Source organism: Melospiza melodia, chromosome 3, assembly GCF_035770615.1.
Source record: "Melospiza melodia melodia isolate bMelMel2 chromosome 3, bMelMel2.pri, whole genome shotgun sequence".
Taxonomy (NCBI): Eukaryota; Metazoa; Chordata; class Aves; order Passeriformes; family Passerellidae; genus Melospiza; species Melospiza melodia.
The window spans coordinates 44,221,832-44,238,574 of record NC_086196.1 but is presented as its reverse complement, the minus strand read 5'-3'; the positions used below and the strand labels follow the sequence as shown (position 1 = coordinate 44,238,574).

General features: G+C 42.0%; 1 protein-coding gene across 5 annotated transcripts in view; it reads right to left on the bottom strand.

The window, feature by feature from the left end:
- Positions 1–9,155: 9,155 nt before the first annotated feature.
- LOC134415750 (SAM and SH3 domain-containing protein 1-like) overlaps positions 9,156–16,743 on the bottom strand; it is a 525,301-nt gene continuing 517,713 nt past the window's right edge. For all 5 annotated transcript variants that reach the window (XM_063151546.1, XM_063151547.1, XM_063151549.1 and 2 more), the window contains 3 exons: positions 14,857–15,995; positions 14,191–14,322; positions 9,156–13,372 (listed from right to left, as the gene is read on the bottom strand). In XM_063151546.1, coding sequence (XP_063007616.1) covers positions 13,112–13,372; positions 14,191–14,322; positions 14,857–15,995 — 1,532 coding nt within the window. In that variant the 3' untranslated portion in view covers positions 9,156–13,111. The remainder of the gene's footprint in view (positions 13,373–14,190; positions 14,323–14,856; positions 15,996–16,743) is intronic.

Sequence of the window (16,743 nt, the reverse complement as noted above, 5' to 3'; positions counted from 1 at the left end):
ATCAAGGCAGTTGTAGTGCACTAGGTAGGGTGAGTTGAGGCTGTACCACAAACTGTAACTGTTATTTTCTCTACCTTCAAAGAGCATTGGACTTTATAGTCTTTAAAAAAAGTAAATGGAAGGCAGCAAGAGATTACTGTATATTAATAGGCTTAAATACACAGATTGATTTCACATAAAAAAGATAGAGGGAGAAAGCTTTAAATGTTTCACTTTGATTTGCCTTTGGCATAAATTCTGCCAGCAGTTTTATCTCCCAGTAGTAATGCTATTTAGCTGTCCAATGACCATTCTTACAACTGTAAGAACACAGAGGCCACACAAATACAGTAGATCAGAACTTTAATCTTTAGCAACATTTTTACTTGCTGCTTACCCAGTAATTCCAGCTTTAAACAGATTATATATGCTCATTTTGAAGAAACATTTTAAAAAACTTTTTAAGGGCCTCATTCTAAAAGTAATATTTATGCAGTCTGACTTGGAGATACTGAAGACCAGAAGCTGCTTACCATAACAGAGAAACAACTTTATAGGCCGTCACAGACTTGTAGTAATTGTACAGAAGCAGGGAAAGTTCAAGACAAAAACACAGACAACATGGTTCCCTCACTATGAAGTTGCTGTTTATTGGATTGTATTTCTTTACTCTCCAGTAGATGGCAATCCAGCACTTGGCAATAAAACAGTCATGTGGAGACCCTTCTCTGTATACAAGTTTGTGGGGGCTTTAGTTAAAAATTTTAAGTCCAACTTTGGACTGAAAACTTTATCCAAGTGAATAATTCAAGTAGTATTTCATTATATTGCTGGTCAGTGTGAGACAACACATGTGAGACAGAACAAATAAGACTTGAGAAATGAATGTGGAAATGACATTTCAGAGCAGGACAAGATTTTAATGTCTTTAATGGCTGCTTGTTGGTTTAGTTATGTCTCTTACATGGACTTTTTGGAAGACTTGGGAGGTAAAACTGTAAATTTTGTTATCTTCTCATTTGGAACTTTACTTGCTCTTGGAGTGTTTCCTGTGCTTGAGAAAAGATTATGCAGAACTCCATGAATTCTCTTCCTTCTGACTGACCCTCTCTCCAGAAGGTAGCTGTGTGTCACAAGAGTGTCTGCGCCTTGCCTGCTCATTCACATTGCCCCAGGGACACTTCTGGGGTTGTCACTGAAAGATCAAACCCACAGAATATGTCAGATTTGGCACAGACCCTGCCTCAGCTGCCAGCCTCCCTACTCACCTGTCCCACATGCCCACATCACCAGAGCCTTCTCTAGGGGTTGGGGTGGGTGCAAGTGGAGGTATTTCCCTTCAGAGCAGGGAGCTAGGGGAGGTATGGATTTAGGAGCACCAGAAGGGAGATCAGGGGAGTTGGCACCAGCTGTGCATTGCATGACACAGGGATGGCTGAAGTGCTCTTCATCATCAATGGCTGTGTCCCTGCTAAGGTCTGCACAAGCAGGGAGACCCATATTCCAGTGAGGTTACCTGGAAAGAGGTAAGACACTCTTCTGTGGAAAAGAGTGACAAGTCAGTAAACAATAAAGTGAAGGGAAGGCAATAGAGATTCAAGTGTATTTTGCTCATATCTCTGAGTCCTCATAGGCTTTCTTCATCACTTTATTCATGCATTTGTTTTGAAGCTTTGTGATTTCCAAAAGTATGGACTGACAGGCAAAAATGGCCCTTTGTCAAATATTTCCCCCTTGTGTAACAGAGATAAAAGCAGCAGCCCTACAGAACAGTTTACATTTCCAGAACCTTGTACCAGACATCAATTACTATTTGCACTCCACCTTGAATCAAGCTGGAGCTTAAAGGAAATCACAGGTCTTCGTGGGATGGAGATAACGGCAACAGGGGGCAGAGCTCCTGAACAAATGGGGATCAGAGAGGCATCCATGGTTTTTTTGCTAATTGGCTCCCTAGCAACAAGTATGGGGCTCCTTATTTGGTCTGCTGTAATCATTTGGGTTTTGTTTGCTTGGTATTTAAAAAGACCTTGAGTTTTAAACATAATGGATGAAAAGGTGGTCCCAAACGTTGTAGCAGCTGCTTCCTTTATATGTTAGGCCAGTGAGCAGAAATGATATGTCTGGGAGACCTAAATCTGTTTTATGTTTCCACTGCTGTGTGTGAGGGAGGATGAAGTGCATGTTTCAATGCTCAGAACAGCACAGAAACATATCTTCCTTCATACCATCTCCTCAGAGTTGTGTCTTCTTCCTTGGCCTTTTGCCCTGCTTTTGCAACATCTGTGAGCTTCGTTTTGGCATGTTTTTGTCCTTTCCACTGCTCCTGATATAATCCTGGTCCATGTTCTTAAAGTCAAAAAATGTCCCAAATTTCCCTAATTTTTTTTTTCCTCCAATTGCAATTCCTTTGATGGTATCTCCATTCTAGCATGTTTCTAAGACCTTCTTTTCTGTTTTGGCATTCAGCGGGGATCAGTTTTGGCAAGCTTTGCTGCATGTGCCTGCACCGGATGGCATATGGCCTGCCTTTTGATGGCTTGGACTTTGAAAGAATTTCTTTCTTTTGTTTTTTTTTGTTTAAAGTATCCATGCCACATCCCTCATATCTTCCCTTCCAATTGTGTCTTCCTCCTTGACTTTTTGCCCAGCGTTTGCAACATCTGTGAGCTTAGTTTTGGCATGTTTTGGGCCTTTGCAATGCACCTGATTTCCTACTGTCCATTTTCTTGTAATCACCAATTTCCCCGAATTTTTTTTTTTCTCCTCCAATTGCAATTCTTTTGATGGTATCTCCATTCCAGCATGTTTGTAAGTCCTTCTGTTCTCTTTTGGCCTTCAGCGGGGATCAGTTTTGGCAAGCTTTGCTGCATGTGCCTGCACCTGATGGCATATGGCCTGCTTTTTGATGGATGTGACTTTGAAAGAATTTCTTTTTTATTTATTTTTTTAAAGTACCCATGCCACATCACTCATATCTTCCCCTCCAAGTTGTGTCTTCCTCCTTGACTTTTTCCCCTGCTTTTGCAACATCTGTGAGCTTAGTTTTGGCATGTTTTGGTCCTTTGCAATGCAGCTCATTTCCTCACAGACCAGTTTTTGAAGACACTAAAGTTGCCGATTTTCTGGGTTTTTACAATTGCATTTCATTTGATCCTATCTCCTTTCCTGAGTGTTTGTAAGCCTTTCTTTTGCAGTTCGCAAGATTCCTTTTCCCTTCCCGAAAGGAAATGAAATTTCCTTTCGGGAAGGGAAAAGGAATCTTGCGATTTCAATGGGCACCAATAGAGGAATCTTTGGTGCATGTCCCTGCACTTGATGGCATGCCATGCCTTTTGATGGCTTTGACTTTGGGAGAGATTTTTTTCTTTTTAGTTTTTGTTTTTTAAGTATCCATGCCATGTCCTTCAGAACTCCCTCTTCAAGTTGTGTCATCCTCCTTGGCCTTTTCCCGCTGCTTTTGCAACATCTGCAAGCTTAGTTTTGGCATGTTTTGGTCCTTTCCACTGCTCCTGATATAATCCCAGTCCATTTTTTGATAGTCACAAAATTTCCCCAATTTCCCCACTTTTTTTTTTTTTCTCCTCCAATTGCAATTCCTTTGATGGTATCTCCATTCCAGCATGTTTGGAAGTCCTTCTTTTCTCTTTTGGCTTTTAGCGGGGATCAGTTTTGGTAAGTTTTGTTGCATGTGCCTGCGCCTGATGGCATATGGCCTGCTTTTTGATGGGTTTGACTTTGGGAAAAATTTTTTTCTTTTTTTTTTTGTCATGTATCCCTACGTGGTGAGCTTGATGTGTCACCTTGTCCAGTCGAAATTGTCCTGAGCCAAGAGTTGCCTCTTCTGGGGGAGAACACCATGTAGCTCCCACAAGTGGAATTAAAGGAGAATTTTCTACTTGTCTTGAAATTCTTCATATATTTATCGTAGTTCCTCCTTTAAAAAACATATGATGAAACTACCTTATTAATCCATAAGAAGGCAAGGAACAACCTCACCTAGTTCACACGAAATAAACACCTGAGAATGTGAGAGCTCTGTGTTCCCAGAAAGTAAGAAATGCTGCTCTTGTTTTTAAGGTATTCATTGGTTTTGCCCTAATTTCTTCATGCAGCCCTTCCTTCTTTCTCTCCTGTCGCTCCCAATAAATCTCACTACTACTTCAGGTGTTCTGTGAGCTGGCTGATCCCTTTTCCTTCCTCCTGTGCCCTTCATGCAGCCAGAGCAAACACATGCCAGGAGTACTACAGAGACAGATTTTCCCAGGGGCTGCTTGGAGGGGTTGTTGGGCCTGGGTGGCTCAGGCACACCTTGGGAGGGCATGAAGGAAGAAGAGAGGCACAGCCTGTAAATGTTATTCCACAGCACATGCAGGATTAATCAGAGGTAAGGAACCCTTTGGGGCTGATATTGGAAATAACTAAAAGCAAGTAAGAGAAATCAGATGTTTCCTACTCTGGCATTGTGAAAACCTTGCACAAGCTTCAGGGTGCAACCTGACAGATATTTGCAGTTCTCTCTAAGTAGGATTTATCTGGATTTACTTCACTTACATCCAGAAGACAACATCTGTAGGATTTCACTGTTAGCCACCAAAGCTTCCTGCTTTCCTGGGCCTTTCACTACTTATGCTTCAGGACTCATTGCTATCAGTAAAAGCAGTATTTCTTAGAATTAAAGAGTGCATCTGGTACGGATGCTCTCTCAATTACCTGACCGAATTGAGTTTCTCTTCGCCAAATAGCATCTTGACTTCACAGAACTTTACAAAAGTTCTCAGCAAAGTAGATACACCTGGAAAAAGGAGCAGAAGTAGTGACCAGCATGGAGGGTCTCCAGCTCACTGGCTTTTTCCCCTCCCTTTCTGTGTTATACCCAGGATTTTTGTGAGGCTCTAAGGAGGTATTCACCAGATCAGTGTCATGTTAATTGTGTTTTCACCAGGCCATTTATATCTCTTGGGCTGCTTACACAAGGCACTATGAGCCACTTTTGCTTGGGGACACTCCTAAGTGAGCACCAGACAATGACCAGAACTTGAAAAAACCTTGGCTTTGGTCTTCTCACAGGCCAAACACGTAACATGACAGGAGAAGGCAGTAGGATGCAGCCCACAAAGATGCAAGGAGTGAGGCTGAATCTTGGTCTACTGTGTATGCAGACAAGCGTAGAGAAATTTATGTGTTCCTGGGCATGAAACAACTCTGAAGCTTGGCCTGGAAGGTTAAACACTGTGTTGCAGACACCTGCCAGCCCCAGGGGAGACATCTACACACAGACATTGCATGGAAGTTTGGGCCATTGCTTGTGATGTGAATTTCCATGAATCCTCACAGACTCAGGTTGAAGCTTCCCATATTCCTGAAGCAAAACACAACTCTTGAAACTGCTAAATTAGACACAAAAGAAAAAAAGAAAACAAACAAGTTTTTGATTGCCTTCCAGAGATTTCCTGTGGGCCAAAAAGCAAATTTTTGACTGATGCTCACATGTGTGTTAGAAAGCAGCCTGAAACTTTTCCTTACTTTGTCATCAGACTGACGAGAAAAAAACTGAGAAGTCAGCAATTGGTCCCAAGGCAGGCTCTTAATCAAAAAAAAAGTCTCTTTCAAAAGGAACTGGTTTAATGAATTGAGAGAGCCTCTCATCTCTCATTTCATTAGATGACTTTATTAAGCACATAAGCGCTTTTTTTTGTGTAATTGAATTCATCTAAGCCATTCTTCTGCTCTCCAGAAATTGCACTGCTCCAAATCCAAAACACCTTCTCTGCTTCTGTGATGCTCACGCTTTGATGTTCATAAGGAAGCGCAGCCTGTGCTGCTCTGTAACAGCAGCAGATCTGATCGCAGTGGGAGGCACCAGGGGGGCAATCCTGCTTCTCAATATCAGCAAATGGGAGCTGCTCACTCATGCAGCAGCTCCTCTGGATGGCAGGCAATTCAGTGCTGCTAAAAGAAAAAAAAAAAGGTATGTAGTGCTTGCCTGCAGTCCCAGTGTGCCCAGAAGTGTCACTCATCCTGGTTTCAGATAGACAGTGCCAGCCATAAAATTGCTTACACCTCAGAGTATACTAGGTGGTCAGCAGGACCAAATTCTTTTTTCTTTGGCTTTGTAGGATTGCTAGGACCTGAACACACCTGCAAGTTGAACTAACCTTATCTGTCACTACCAAGCTTGTTCCAGTGGGGACTCAGGACATCAGGATGGAAGAGAGGCTACTGTCACACTGCTAGTGATGTACAGGAACAGCTCACCACAGGGCTGAGGTGGCATTGCATAGGTTTTTTAATCAACACTGAACTTGCTGGAGAGACAATAGAGTTTGAGGCAGAGAAACAGTGGTAGGTTTTTTTTGTTTGGCTAAGTGCAAATGGAGCCACTTAAATCAGAACTTTAAAAGTGAGTTCTAGTATTAACAGTTTAGTCATGCTTCAGTAAAACATAAAAAATAAAATAAAAAATTGTATCTTCCATTTTTAGTACCCAGTGAGTATTCATTACCATAGGAGTTAGTGGAGCTAAAGAGAGAGGAAAAAAAAAAAAAAAAAGCAGTAGATTGATAGTCTAATTCACAAGGGTGTCCCCTTAAGACAGGATTTGTGGACATAAACACCAGGCTTATTCTTGCAAACTTGCAAATCTGTGTATGCAATTTGTGGCTAAATGAAAAAATGCAGCTTGTGGGAATTTCAGAATAGCATATGCATAGTAGTATAAGGAAGGTAGAACTTGTCAGGGATGCAAAGGTCTCTGCCTACCTGGAATGGATCCACCTTTGGACAGCCAAGTCCAGAACCTCCAAGGCTATGCAGGATTCATCTTAGAGATGGCAAACTTAAACAAATTCATTAACAGCAAGGTGGTTTGGAGTATGAAACTGTAATCCAAACTTACCTTTCTCTCCTACTCAAACCTGTCTAGTCTTGGAAGCAGCTAATCACACCAGGCATCTTTATGTTTGACCATAGGCACCTATATTTTCTATGGACTTCAACTGCAGCAGGCCAAGAAACAGTATTTCTTTCAAATAAGAGCTATGGCTTTGTTCTCATCTGCTTCTCTTTGGAAGAATACTAATTCAATAAATGTCCTGAAAAGTTTTTAAAGAGGCCTTGGGGTCTATTTGGTGTAGAATATTACTAAGTCCATTTACATGTGCAAAAATTCTTCTGCTTGGAGAGAGGCCCAAGCCCACTGGAAATGACAGAATCTCGGTAATATCAGAGCTTGGGACTTGAACAGTACCAGTATGCCTGCAAGCAAACTCCTGCAGGCACAAGCTCAGCATGGACTATTTGTGTTACAGAACTGAAGGAAACAAATAATGATGTCCATTCATGCTATGAAAGACTGCAGTGCCTGAAAAAGAGCAAGGCTAAGAACTAGTAAGAACCATAGAATCACAGAATATGCTGAGTTGGATGGGACCCACAACTCCCATCCCTGCACAGCGCCATCCCCAAGAGTCACACCATTTGTTTTGTACTGCTTCCTGAAAGTTAAAGGATCATCCTTTAGTGGACTCCTGAGGTAGCTCTGGTGGTACATGTGACATTACATTCATAGCTTTTAAGTCTCTGGGGGCTTACACATGAACCCTCTGCTCAGGCATAAAGTTTCTTTTTCTAAGTATTAGCGGCAAGAATTTTTAGCACGTTTCTCCAACATCTCATTTTCTGGTGCAAACACATGTGGAAAGAGAAGTTTTAGAATCAGGATCGGTATGTATGTGTTGGGGGGTGGCGGTGTTTGGTTTTGGCAGCAGCTACTGTGGTTAGCACACATTTGGATCAAACACAGCAGCAAAATGCTGAGAGCAATAGATGGGGGCTTTGTGTTTCAGCTTCTCCCAACGCAATCCTGGACCACAGCAATCTTGGAAGGGAAGCAATGCTCTTTCCAGCTGCAGAAATGGCAAGCGCCCTGGCTTTTCACGTTGTGCAGCGTTTGTTTTGTTTTTATTTCTGTTTTGTTACTTGAGAGACCCTTGGAAACAGCGGGTCCCGGCGGCGCGGCGCCCTCTGCCGCCCGAGCGCCCTCAGGGCCGCGCGATGCCCTGACCCGCTCATGGCCGGGCGGAGCCCTGACCCTCTCCTCAGGGCCGCGCAGAGCCCTCATCCCCTCACGGCCGCACAGAGCCCTCATCCCCTCATGGCCGCCGGCCGCTCGCCACGTCCCGCAGCTCCGCGGGGATCGCTGCCCGGGGGAACAAGGATTCAGCTGTCTGGATCCAGCCCAAAAGATTCCTTTGTTTTCCGCTTTGTGTCTTTCCTGAGTTCAGCTTCCGGTTTACGACAACTCGTGCAGACACAGCTCCCCTCGTTCCTTGGGGCTAAATCCACAAAGGATTAACTTCAAGCCGTTGCCATAAGGAGCTGGCCGCATGCTGTTAGGCAGCTAAGCATACCCATTAATTACACAGCAAATTTAACAAATGCAAAATAGTCAGCAAGGAGTTACTCAAGTGAGCTGGAAGGAAATGCCAAGAGTCATGTCCCAAGGCTCCTCTGTCCCCAGCCCTGGGCACTGGCATCGTATTCCAGACTGGAGACATTACCTGGCTGTTCAGGAGTTCCAGCACCTCACCAGCCAAACAAAGCAGAGCTGCATTTGCAAACCATGTTTGAAATCCCTTCTTGCAGGCAAGAACTTTAACTACAGCTCCACAGCATTGTACTCATGGGCCCTTCCTCCTGGTTCACCAAGTATTAATTATTCCACTGCAAAGTGGTAAAGCTCTCCAGGGGAGACCTGGGAGGCCTCTCACACATATCTCACTGAGCCCAGCATCTGGACATTCACAGGATATAACACACAAAGTTTGGACTGTGCTGATTCACATAATATAATTTAACAGCTGCTTCTAGTCCTGAATTACCTGGGCTTTGAATATTTTAAATTTTTTAAACCTTTTCCTCCTGTAAATGTGTTGACAGTGGTTAACAAGGAGAGGAACTAGAGGCCTGGTAAGCTACAGGGTGAGGGGCAAATAAATAAGAAAAAAAATTACATCACTGGACATCACCGCGTAAGCATTAAATAGAGGATCTGTTAGCAAAAATAAAAACTACAACAAAAGAAAAAAACAATAAAAAACAAAACAAAACAAAAAGGCAAAAAAAAAAAAAACCAAAAAAACAAAAAAAAAACAGAAAAAAAGAGAGAGACCATGGAAATTTATTTACTTTTTATCTATGAACAGTATGACATATAATTATAGACAAGTTTTGATACACAGGAAAACCCTTTTGTCAACCATTTTTTTGCTAAATGAAACAGCACAATAATCTTTACACATTCATATTTTGTTTTTGTTTTTTTTTTTCTTTACAATACACAGCTTTCTTGGGTTGAAGCAAACTGCAGGACATATTGAGTACTGGTATATTACAGCTACTTACATCATTTAAGAACAGCAAATGGAGAAAAATAAGTTATTTAAATATTGATTTCATATACAGAAAGTGCAACTTTGTTAGTTGTTACATAACTTGCTTAACAGTTTTGATTCCCCAAAGGGTGTCAATTAATGCTAAAAGTATCTTGGACTGAAAGTATTATTTATTCTAAAAATAATACAGTACAACTGCACAGCTGTGACTTGGTGAATCGACCACTATTGCTGCTCTTAGACATGATGGCCTGTTTGAATAATGCAATGGTTAATGCTTCTGATCATGCTCCCAGTCTGCATCCACAGCCAGGCTTATAGAAGAGCACAGGGAATTGCCACCTGGGTAGCAACAGCAGGTTATTGATCAAAGCATATGATTATGATGGCATTTGGTAATATTTTGGGCTTGCTGCTTCTATTGTTAAATAGCTGTTTGGGTTACTAAGATACAATGGATAGATACTTAACATGGTGAGCCTGAGTAGAGCAGATTAAGATTCCAGCAGCAGGTTTCTTCTGTGCTTTCCAAGAGTTAATGAGTGAACTTTTGCTTAGAGCACTGAAGGTTGCAAGAAGATGCAAGAGGTTATGGCTCTCACAATGCATCACCTCAGCTGCTTGGGGAACGCCACAGGTCACTGAAACCACAGCAGGGAAGCTCAAACACTGAGAAGCTTAAGGCTTTTTTTGATTGGAATATAAACTAAAATTGTAATTCAAGTAAGACTACAAAGCACAGTCTATAAAAGAAAACAAAACAAATATTAAAACTCATAAATCTCAAACTGCTCACTCCAGTCCTGATGGGTGTGATTTGGTTTCCTTGGGTCACATAATCATTAAAAAAGAATGGATTTACAAAGAGAGTTTGGCAAACAGGTTCAGCTTATTCCCATAATTCTCCTTCTGTTATTAAGAGAGGGGGGAGTGATTAATATGGGAGAGCTTTATTATATGACTTGTCTTCCCTGCAACACAAGGAAATTTGTTTCCTTTTTTTATTGCTATAGTCAGCATGGACTTTTCTCTCGCTGTAATATAACTGCTGTCCACTTACTTCTACTCTGTTCTGGTCCCTGCTAGCAATCCCAGGAAGTCTCAATACTCTTTCCATCTTCTGCTTACTGATAGTCACCATGTAAGCCTCAGAGAAGAACAAGAGAAAAAAAAATTTAAAAAAATCAATTAAAAACAAAATTCTTTTATCTTTTAGAATCATAGAATATACTGAGCTACAAAAGGGAACCCATCAAGTCCAACTCCTGGTCCTGCACAGCACCATCCCCAAGAGTCACACCATGTACCTGAGAGCATTGTCCAAACATCTTTTGAACTCAGACAGGCTTGGAGCAGTGACCACTTCCCTGGGGAGCCTGTTCCAGTGCCCAACCATCCTCTGGATGAAGTACCTTTTCCTGATAGCCAACCTAAACCTCCCCTGACACAGCTTCAGGCCATTCCCTTGGGTCCTGTCCCTGGTCACCAGAGTGAAGAGATCAGTACCCGCCCCTCTGCTTCCTCTCATGAGGATGTGCAACGAGGTCTCCCCTCAGTTTCCTCCAGGCTGAACAGACTCAGCTGCTTCTCACAAAGCTTCCCCTCCAGACCCTTCACCATCCTTGTGGCCCTCTTTTGGATGCTCCCCAATAGCTTAATGTAATTTTTATACTCTTGTGCCCAAAACTGCACATGGGACTTGAGGCAAGGCTGCACAGATTTTCACCAGCTGTACAAAACATGTGTCTGCTCTGTCTCTCCTGATTTTGTCATATGAGAACATGCTGCTTATCAGACACCAAGAAGAATATTAGAGCTTTGCTTGAGAACAACTTTAAGTTGCATCAGTAACTTAGTTGCCTTCATATGATGGCATGAGAGACACTGGTGAAGTATGAAATGTGGGAAGTAAACCTAACAGCTATCAATTCTACCAGATGGCAAATTAGTTATCATCTGTAGTAAAATGCATCCACTTTAAACATGACTGTGAAGGGCCAGATATAGTAATGAATCATGGAGTAACCACAATCTTTCATTCATCAATCTGACAGCATTTTATCATAAGTCATTAGCTCAGTATGAGCTGGGATATCCCAGTATGAGACTGGGATAATTGGAGCACCAAACAGTGAAGTGCCTTGTCTGGTTTTATACAGTAAATTGATGTCAGAACTGATACTGGAAACAGCCACACATCCCAGCCTGTGCCCAGGTTTCTATTCTATCTCCCTTTAACTGCCAGACTAAGCTTGCTCTGTCTTCCACAGAGCATTTGCCCTACAAGAAGCTGAAGGACACACCACATTTAGAAAAATCTGGTTATGTGCTATTCATGATCATTTGTATTTGGTATATAAAACATGTACCCAATATAGAAAAATAAAATCTGTCATTAGTCACATATGCGACTGGAACATTTCACATGGAGGCAGAAAAATATCATTGTGTCATGAGAAACGGTTCATCACATTTGCCAGAACAATGCTCTTTTCCAGCGAGAGGTAATATTAATGCAGTGGTGTGTTCTAAAAATCACAGTGTTATTCATAAGACTATCTGGGAATTTTCTTGTCCATGCCATGGAATTACTGGGTCTAATGATTTCTGTGGGACACAATTTGCTTTTTCAATGCAAGTGAATTTTCATTTGTAGAAACCCACTGTTTGGAATCAATATGGTCAGGATACCAAGTCAAAGCTGCCGCATAATGATTGACAATATAACACAGTACACAGAATATGATTAAAATGAAAAGCAGTTACATATATACAAGGCAGTATATCTTGGAACAGTTTAGTAACAACAGTAAATGCAAACTGTAGTGAACAAGGAGTTAACCTGACAACTGAAACCTAGCATATCCCTGCATTTGTAAAAGCACCTCTACAGTACAGGAGATGTTATGATGAGGCATTTTATAGAAGCTACTTCAGCTGGAAATCACCCTAAATGCAACTTAAGTGTGACAGGTTGAAACAAGGCTTGGAAAATGTGAAAACAGGTAAAGTGAACACTAGGTAACTGCTTAAAAGCTTATTTTAAGGCAAATAAAAAGCTGATTGCTAGAAAGCAGTTATAAAAATTATCTCAGCTCTGTACAAATAAAAAGAAGCTTTCTGACTCTCCATGGGTTAGTTGCATCGAAGTGACAGAGATGGACCCCACTGAAAACTAATTCCAGTCCATCAACTTCAGCCTAGCTAAAGGCTTCGTAGCAACTGGGACCTACACCAAGCAACAGCAAAGACGACTGGGGAGGGCTTTGTTTTTAGCTCTAGACTGCTGTAATAAACAAAAGATATTTGCCAAACAGCTTCTACTGGAATTTGCACCTTGATTTGTACCTGGTCTTTAGAACTGATTTCAGGTACCTGGAACCTAGATGTACAAAAGACCTGTTACTAGTATCACTATCACAAACTTGAGGAAAATGTGCAAGGGTCCCTTAATTCTGTGAAGCTGTCTAATTCTCAGGCCAACCCTGTGCAGTTTATGAAATAGGAATACTTTAGATGGGAGTGAGGGGGAAGGGAAGTACCACATCTATGCTACCTGGTGGTTGCCTCTCTTCTCCTTCAGTGGCCAAATACTTTCATATCTTTTGAAGAAGATATCTGCCTGTCCTGGGGGGCCAACTCCTTGATCCCTTTAGCTATGTGAAGTGATTAGAGTGGTACTGGTGCAGGAAGAAGCAGTGGATTCTCGACCAGGCAATGTCACCCTATGGAGCATGTTAAATTGCCTCTGGATCAAGAGGTTTGAAGAGTCTTGCTGCTGCCAGGAGTTTGCTTATGTGCCTTTCCTCTGTGATGCCAGCTTTTTGAAGGCAAGTTTGTGACAGAGAAGGCACTTTGCTCAGTGTGTTGAATCCTGCTTCTGTGAGCAGGCTGAAATACATAGGCAGACCAATGGAAATCAGCCAGTCAGACACAGAGGTGATGAGTCCTGGGGATACCGGTTTACGGCAAATTTCTGTGAGTCCTCCACTTGGAATCTGGGGAGTGAAAAAAAAGAACAGAGAACCCTTAATGTTAAACACATCTGCTTGTTTTACAACAAGTCTTTTTTTTTTGTTTGTTTTCTCTTCCAAACTGGTAGAATTTCATAGCAGATGTTCTAACTTTTCTCATGTCACATTTGTCAGTATGAGAGTGGTGTGGGCTGAAAGGCTCAGATCCCTTGGCCAGAAACACGGACAACAGTTTTGGCAATATAGACACAGTGGGCAGTATCCAGCTGCTTGGCTGACCTTCATGTACCATTCTGAATCAGTCTGAGATCAGTAAAGAATACCCAGTAATAAGACTTTTCAGTGATGCATTTAATTTCTCAGTAAGGCAAGAGAATACCAATTTTGCCTAATACCTCCTCAGACAGACAAGTTCTCTCAGCCATTAAAGTTTTTGATGGTTTCTCCCTTCTGCTTTTGTTAAGGAGAAGTGGACACTAGTGCAGGTTAAAAAATGAAAAAGGAGTGTAAAGCCTTTCAAATTTTAATACAGAAGCATTTACTACATGCCATCCTTAGTGAGCAAGTCTCTGTTACCACTGCTTGCAGTCTGCTTAGACTTTTAAGATCACTATTTGGTCAAGAGAATGCTATCCACTTTCCTTTCAACTACTGACTGTCCTCCTTTGGGACTGGGGGAGCTACCTCCTGCCCCAGCAGTACTTCTACCTATCTTGTACCTGCTGGATGAATATAAGGAGTACTTCTGTACCAGGACTTCTGAAGTATCTCCCTTTACTACTAGCCAGTCCTTTTAACAGTCTGCTCAGAAAGGAGAAAATCTGCTTTATGGAAATACTCACTGCCATGCGATGCTGCTTCCTCAGCTGCTTTACCCGGATTTGGTCCATGTTTGTAGCCACATCCTTTTCAGGCTGCTCTAAATCTTCAGAGTACCTCTGTACCAAAGCCTCAGGAATGCCACAGCGACCATGCTGAATGTTCCCAGCCAGACACAAAGGAGAGAGGACAGATTAAAGAAGTGTAGCTATACAGACCAACCAATGCAACAGAAAGAGAAGTGTAGGATGGAAGCAAGAAGGAGCTTTCCTCAAGGTTCCAAGAAAACTAAAAAAGCAATCCCTAAAATATTCCTTCCTTCCCTCCACTACAAAAAGATGTATTAATTGATGCTATCAATTCAGAGTTTCTTGGAAACATAAAATCTAATAATTACTTCCTTTTTCAGCTCTATTCCCCCACATTAGCAGAGAGAGACACATTCCCATGTCCAGTGCCACCAAGGCACCAGTGGTCTGAGAAGATGATTTCTGAGTCCTACAACACAAGAACTACTTTAGTCATAAAGTCGGATAGCAAAGACAAACAAGAGCTGTAGAATATCTAATGTTCCAATGATTGTTGGTTTATCTAGGCCAGTTACCCACAAAAAATGACAGATACAATGAATGACAGACTATCCCTTGGAATGCTAGTGGAATAAAACCACTGCAGTGATTACCATTTACCTTGTCTGAGTATGGTTCTTCAGTAAGATCAATGTCTTCAGACTGCAGCTTGTTTTCTATCACCATTTCCAGATCCATTCCTCTGCTGCATGAGACTTTCCTTGCTGATGCAGGACCAAGCTTTACCACTTGCTGCTGAACACTAGCAGTCTCTGGGAGCTCCGACAGCCAGGGTGGCAGTGGGCTAGGAGGGCTACTGGGCTCCTGCTCAGAAGATGTCCTGTGGACAGGTACTCCATGACAATCAATGGGATTGGATGAGCTTGTCTTTTTTACTGGCAAACATGGTGCTTCTAAACTGGAGTGGTTTCCACTTGTGGTCGTGGGAGGATGATATAATCCATTAGAAAGGCGTTCTCGGCATTTTTTGGCAGGGACAGGTGGTGGCTGAGAGGGATTTTTTGGTTGCATTCTTGCCTCGTTTGTGCTTTTTTGCTCAGCTTCTAGACCTCCCTTGAGGACTGGAGCATAATCAGCCTTTGCAAGGTCATGAAAACCTTTACTCTGTATTTCCACAGGTGTCCTTGTTGCATGATGCATCACTAAGGCAGGCTGAGCTTCACAGTTTTTCAGGGGGAACGGAGCAGGCTTTCCACCTGCAGTCTCCATTACAGAGCAGTTCAATTCCTTAGCTCTTCCCTTCTGAGAATTAGCAGCCCCTTTGCCTTGCTTAGCCATGACATCATCTACCTTACAGCTGCCTCCGTGAGACTGAGGTGGCAAGGCAGAGCCAGTTGCCTTTTTAGCTGTATCCAGTGAATCCTGAGGAAAAGAACCTACTTTCTTGTTAGCGTCCTGTAAGTTGGTATTGGGTTCTCCCTGGAGATCATCCAGTGAGTGGGATCTTGGCCATGTATCTACACCCTGGGGGCCATCCAGAGTTTCATAGCTTCGACACACAGCTACTGGTAAACTTCTGCGGTTCTTCTTCAGAGCCATGATGGCTGGAGGCTTGACAGAGCTCTTCAGAGCACGATGTGCACAACCCAGCCGGCTCTCTTTTTCCCCTGGCTGCAGAGTTTCTATTGACTTGCTCAGTGGAAGAGTGGGATAATTTGATAGCTGGTTTCTGCTGAAATCCCTAAAGCTATGCTCAATTGCTGATTTAGAGGGTGGAAGACAGGACCTTCGAGTTTTACCTAGGAACAAATAAATCCACCATTAAAAATAAAATCTGAAGCATAATAAGAAATCCCTGTCAAATGCTTCTGAAACAAAATGATTTATTCCCTTTTTGTTAATTTTAGTGTAGAAGAACTCAATGCCACTTCAAGCATAAAGATTTGATTTGACCTTCAGCTTTATTAGTAACTGTTATCTGTAAAGTAAAATACATCCAAAATACTTAATATCCTTCCTACTCTCCAAATGGCAGAGATTTGAGGTTTAGCTCACATAAACCTTGTTCAGTGTAGAAGTACTGTATCCTACAGTTAGAACTGATACCCTATGCTCATTGTACGAAGTGATTTGACAGGCCCCCCCTGAAACACCTCAAAAGATGTACATTTTTTTCTTTGTCTCTGATCTTAGTATATAAATAATGATGTTCATCTTTTAATAAAGTTTACTAGTTTGCATAGGATTTTTTAAAAACACCCTGTTTATGAATTTTTTAATTATTTGCCAATATAGTTATTTCTTCTTTTAAATGAGCAGCAAACTATTCACAATGGCAAAACAGAGAGCAAGAAAGTGCATGAAGACTGGTTTTGCATCGGCCCCTTTGGAAGGCTGCTTGCAGTGAAGGCAGAGTAACAGTAACAGTAGCAGTGAAAACCAATGTCTCAAGCCAAGAGGGAAAGAGGTAGTAGTCAGAGCAAAGGACAAAGTCAAGTAGGAAGTAGCTTGTGTTAGCTAGGGACAGGAGAAAAAGTATATGAAGAT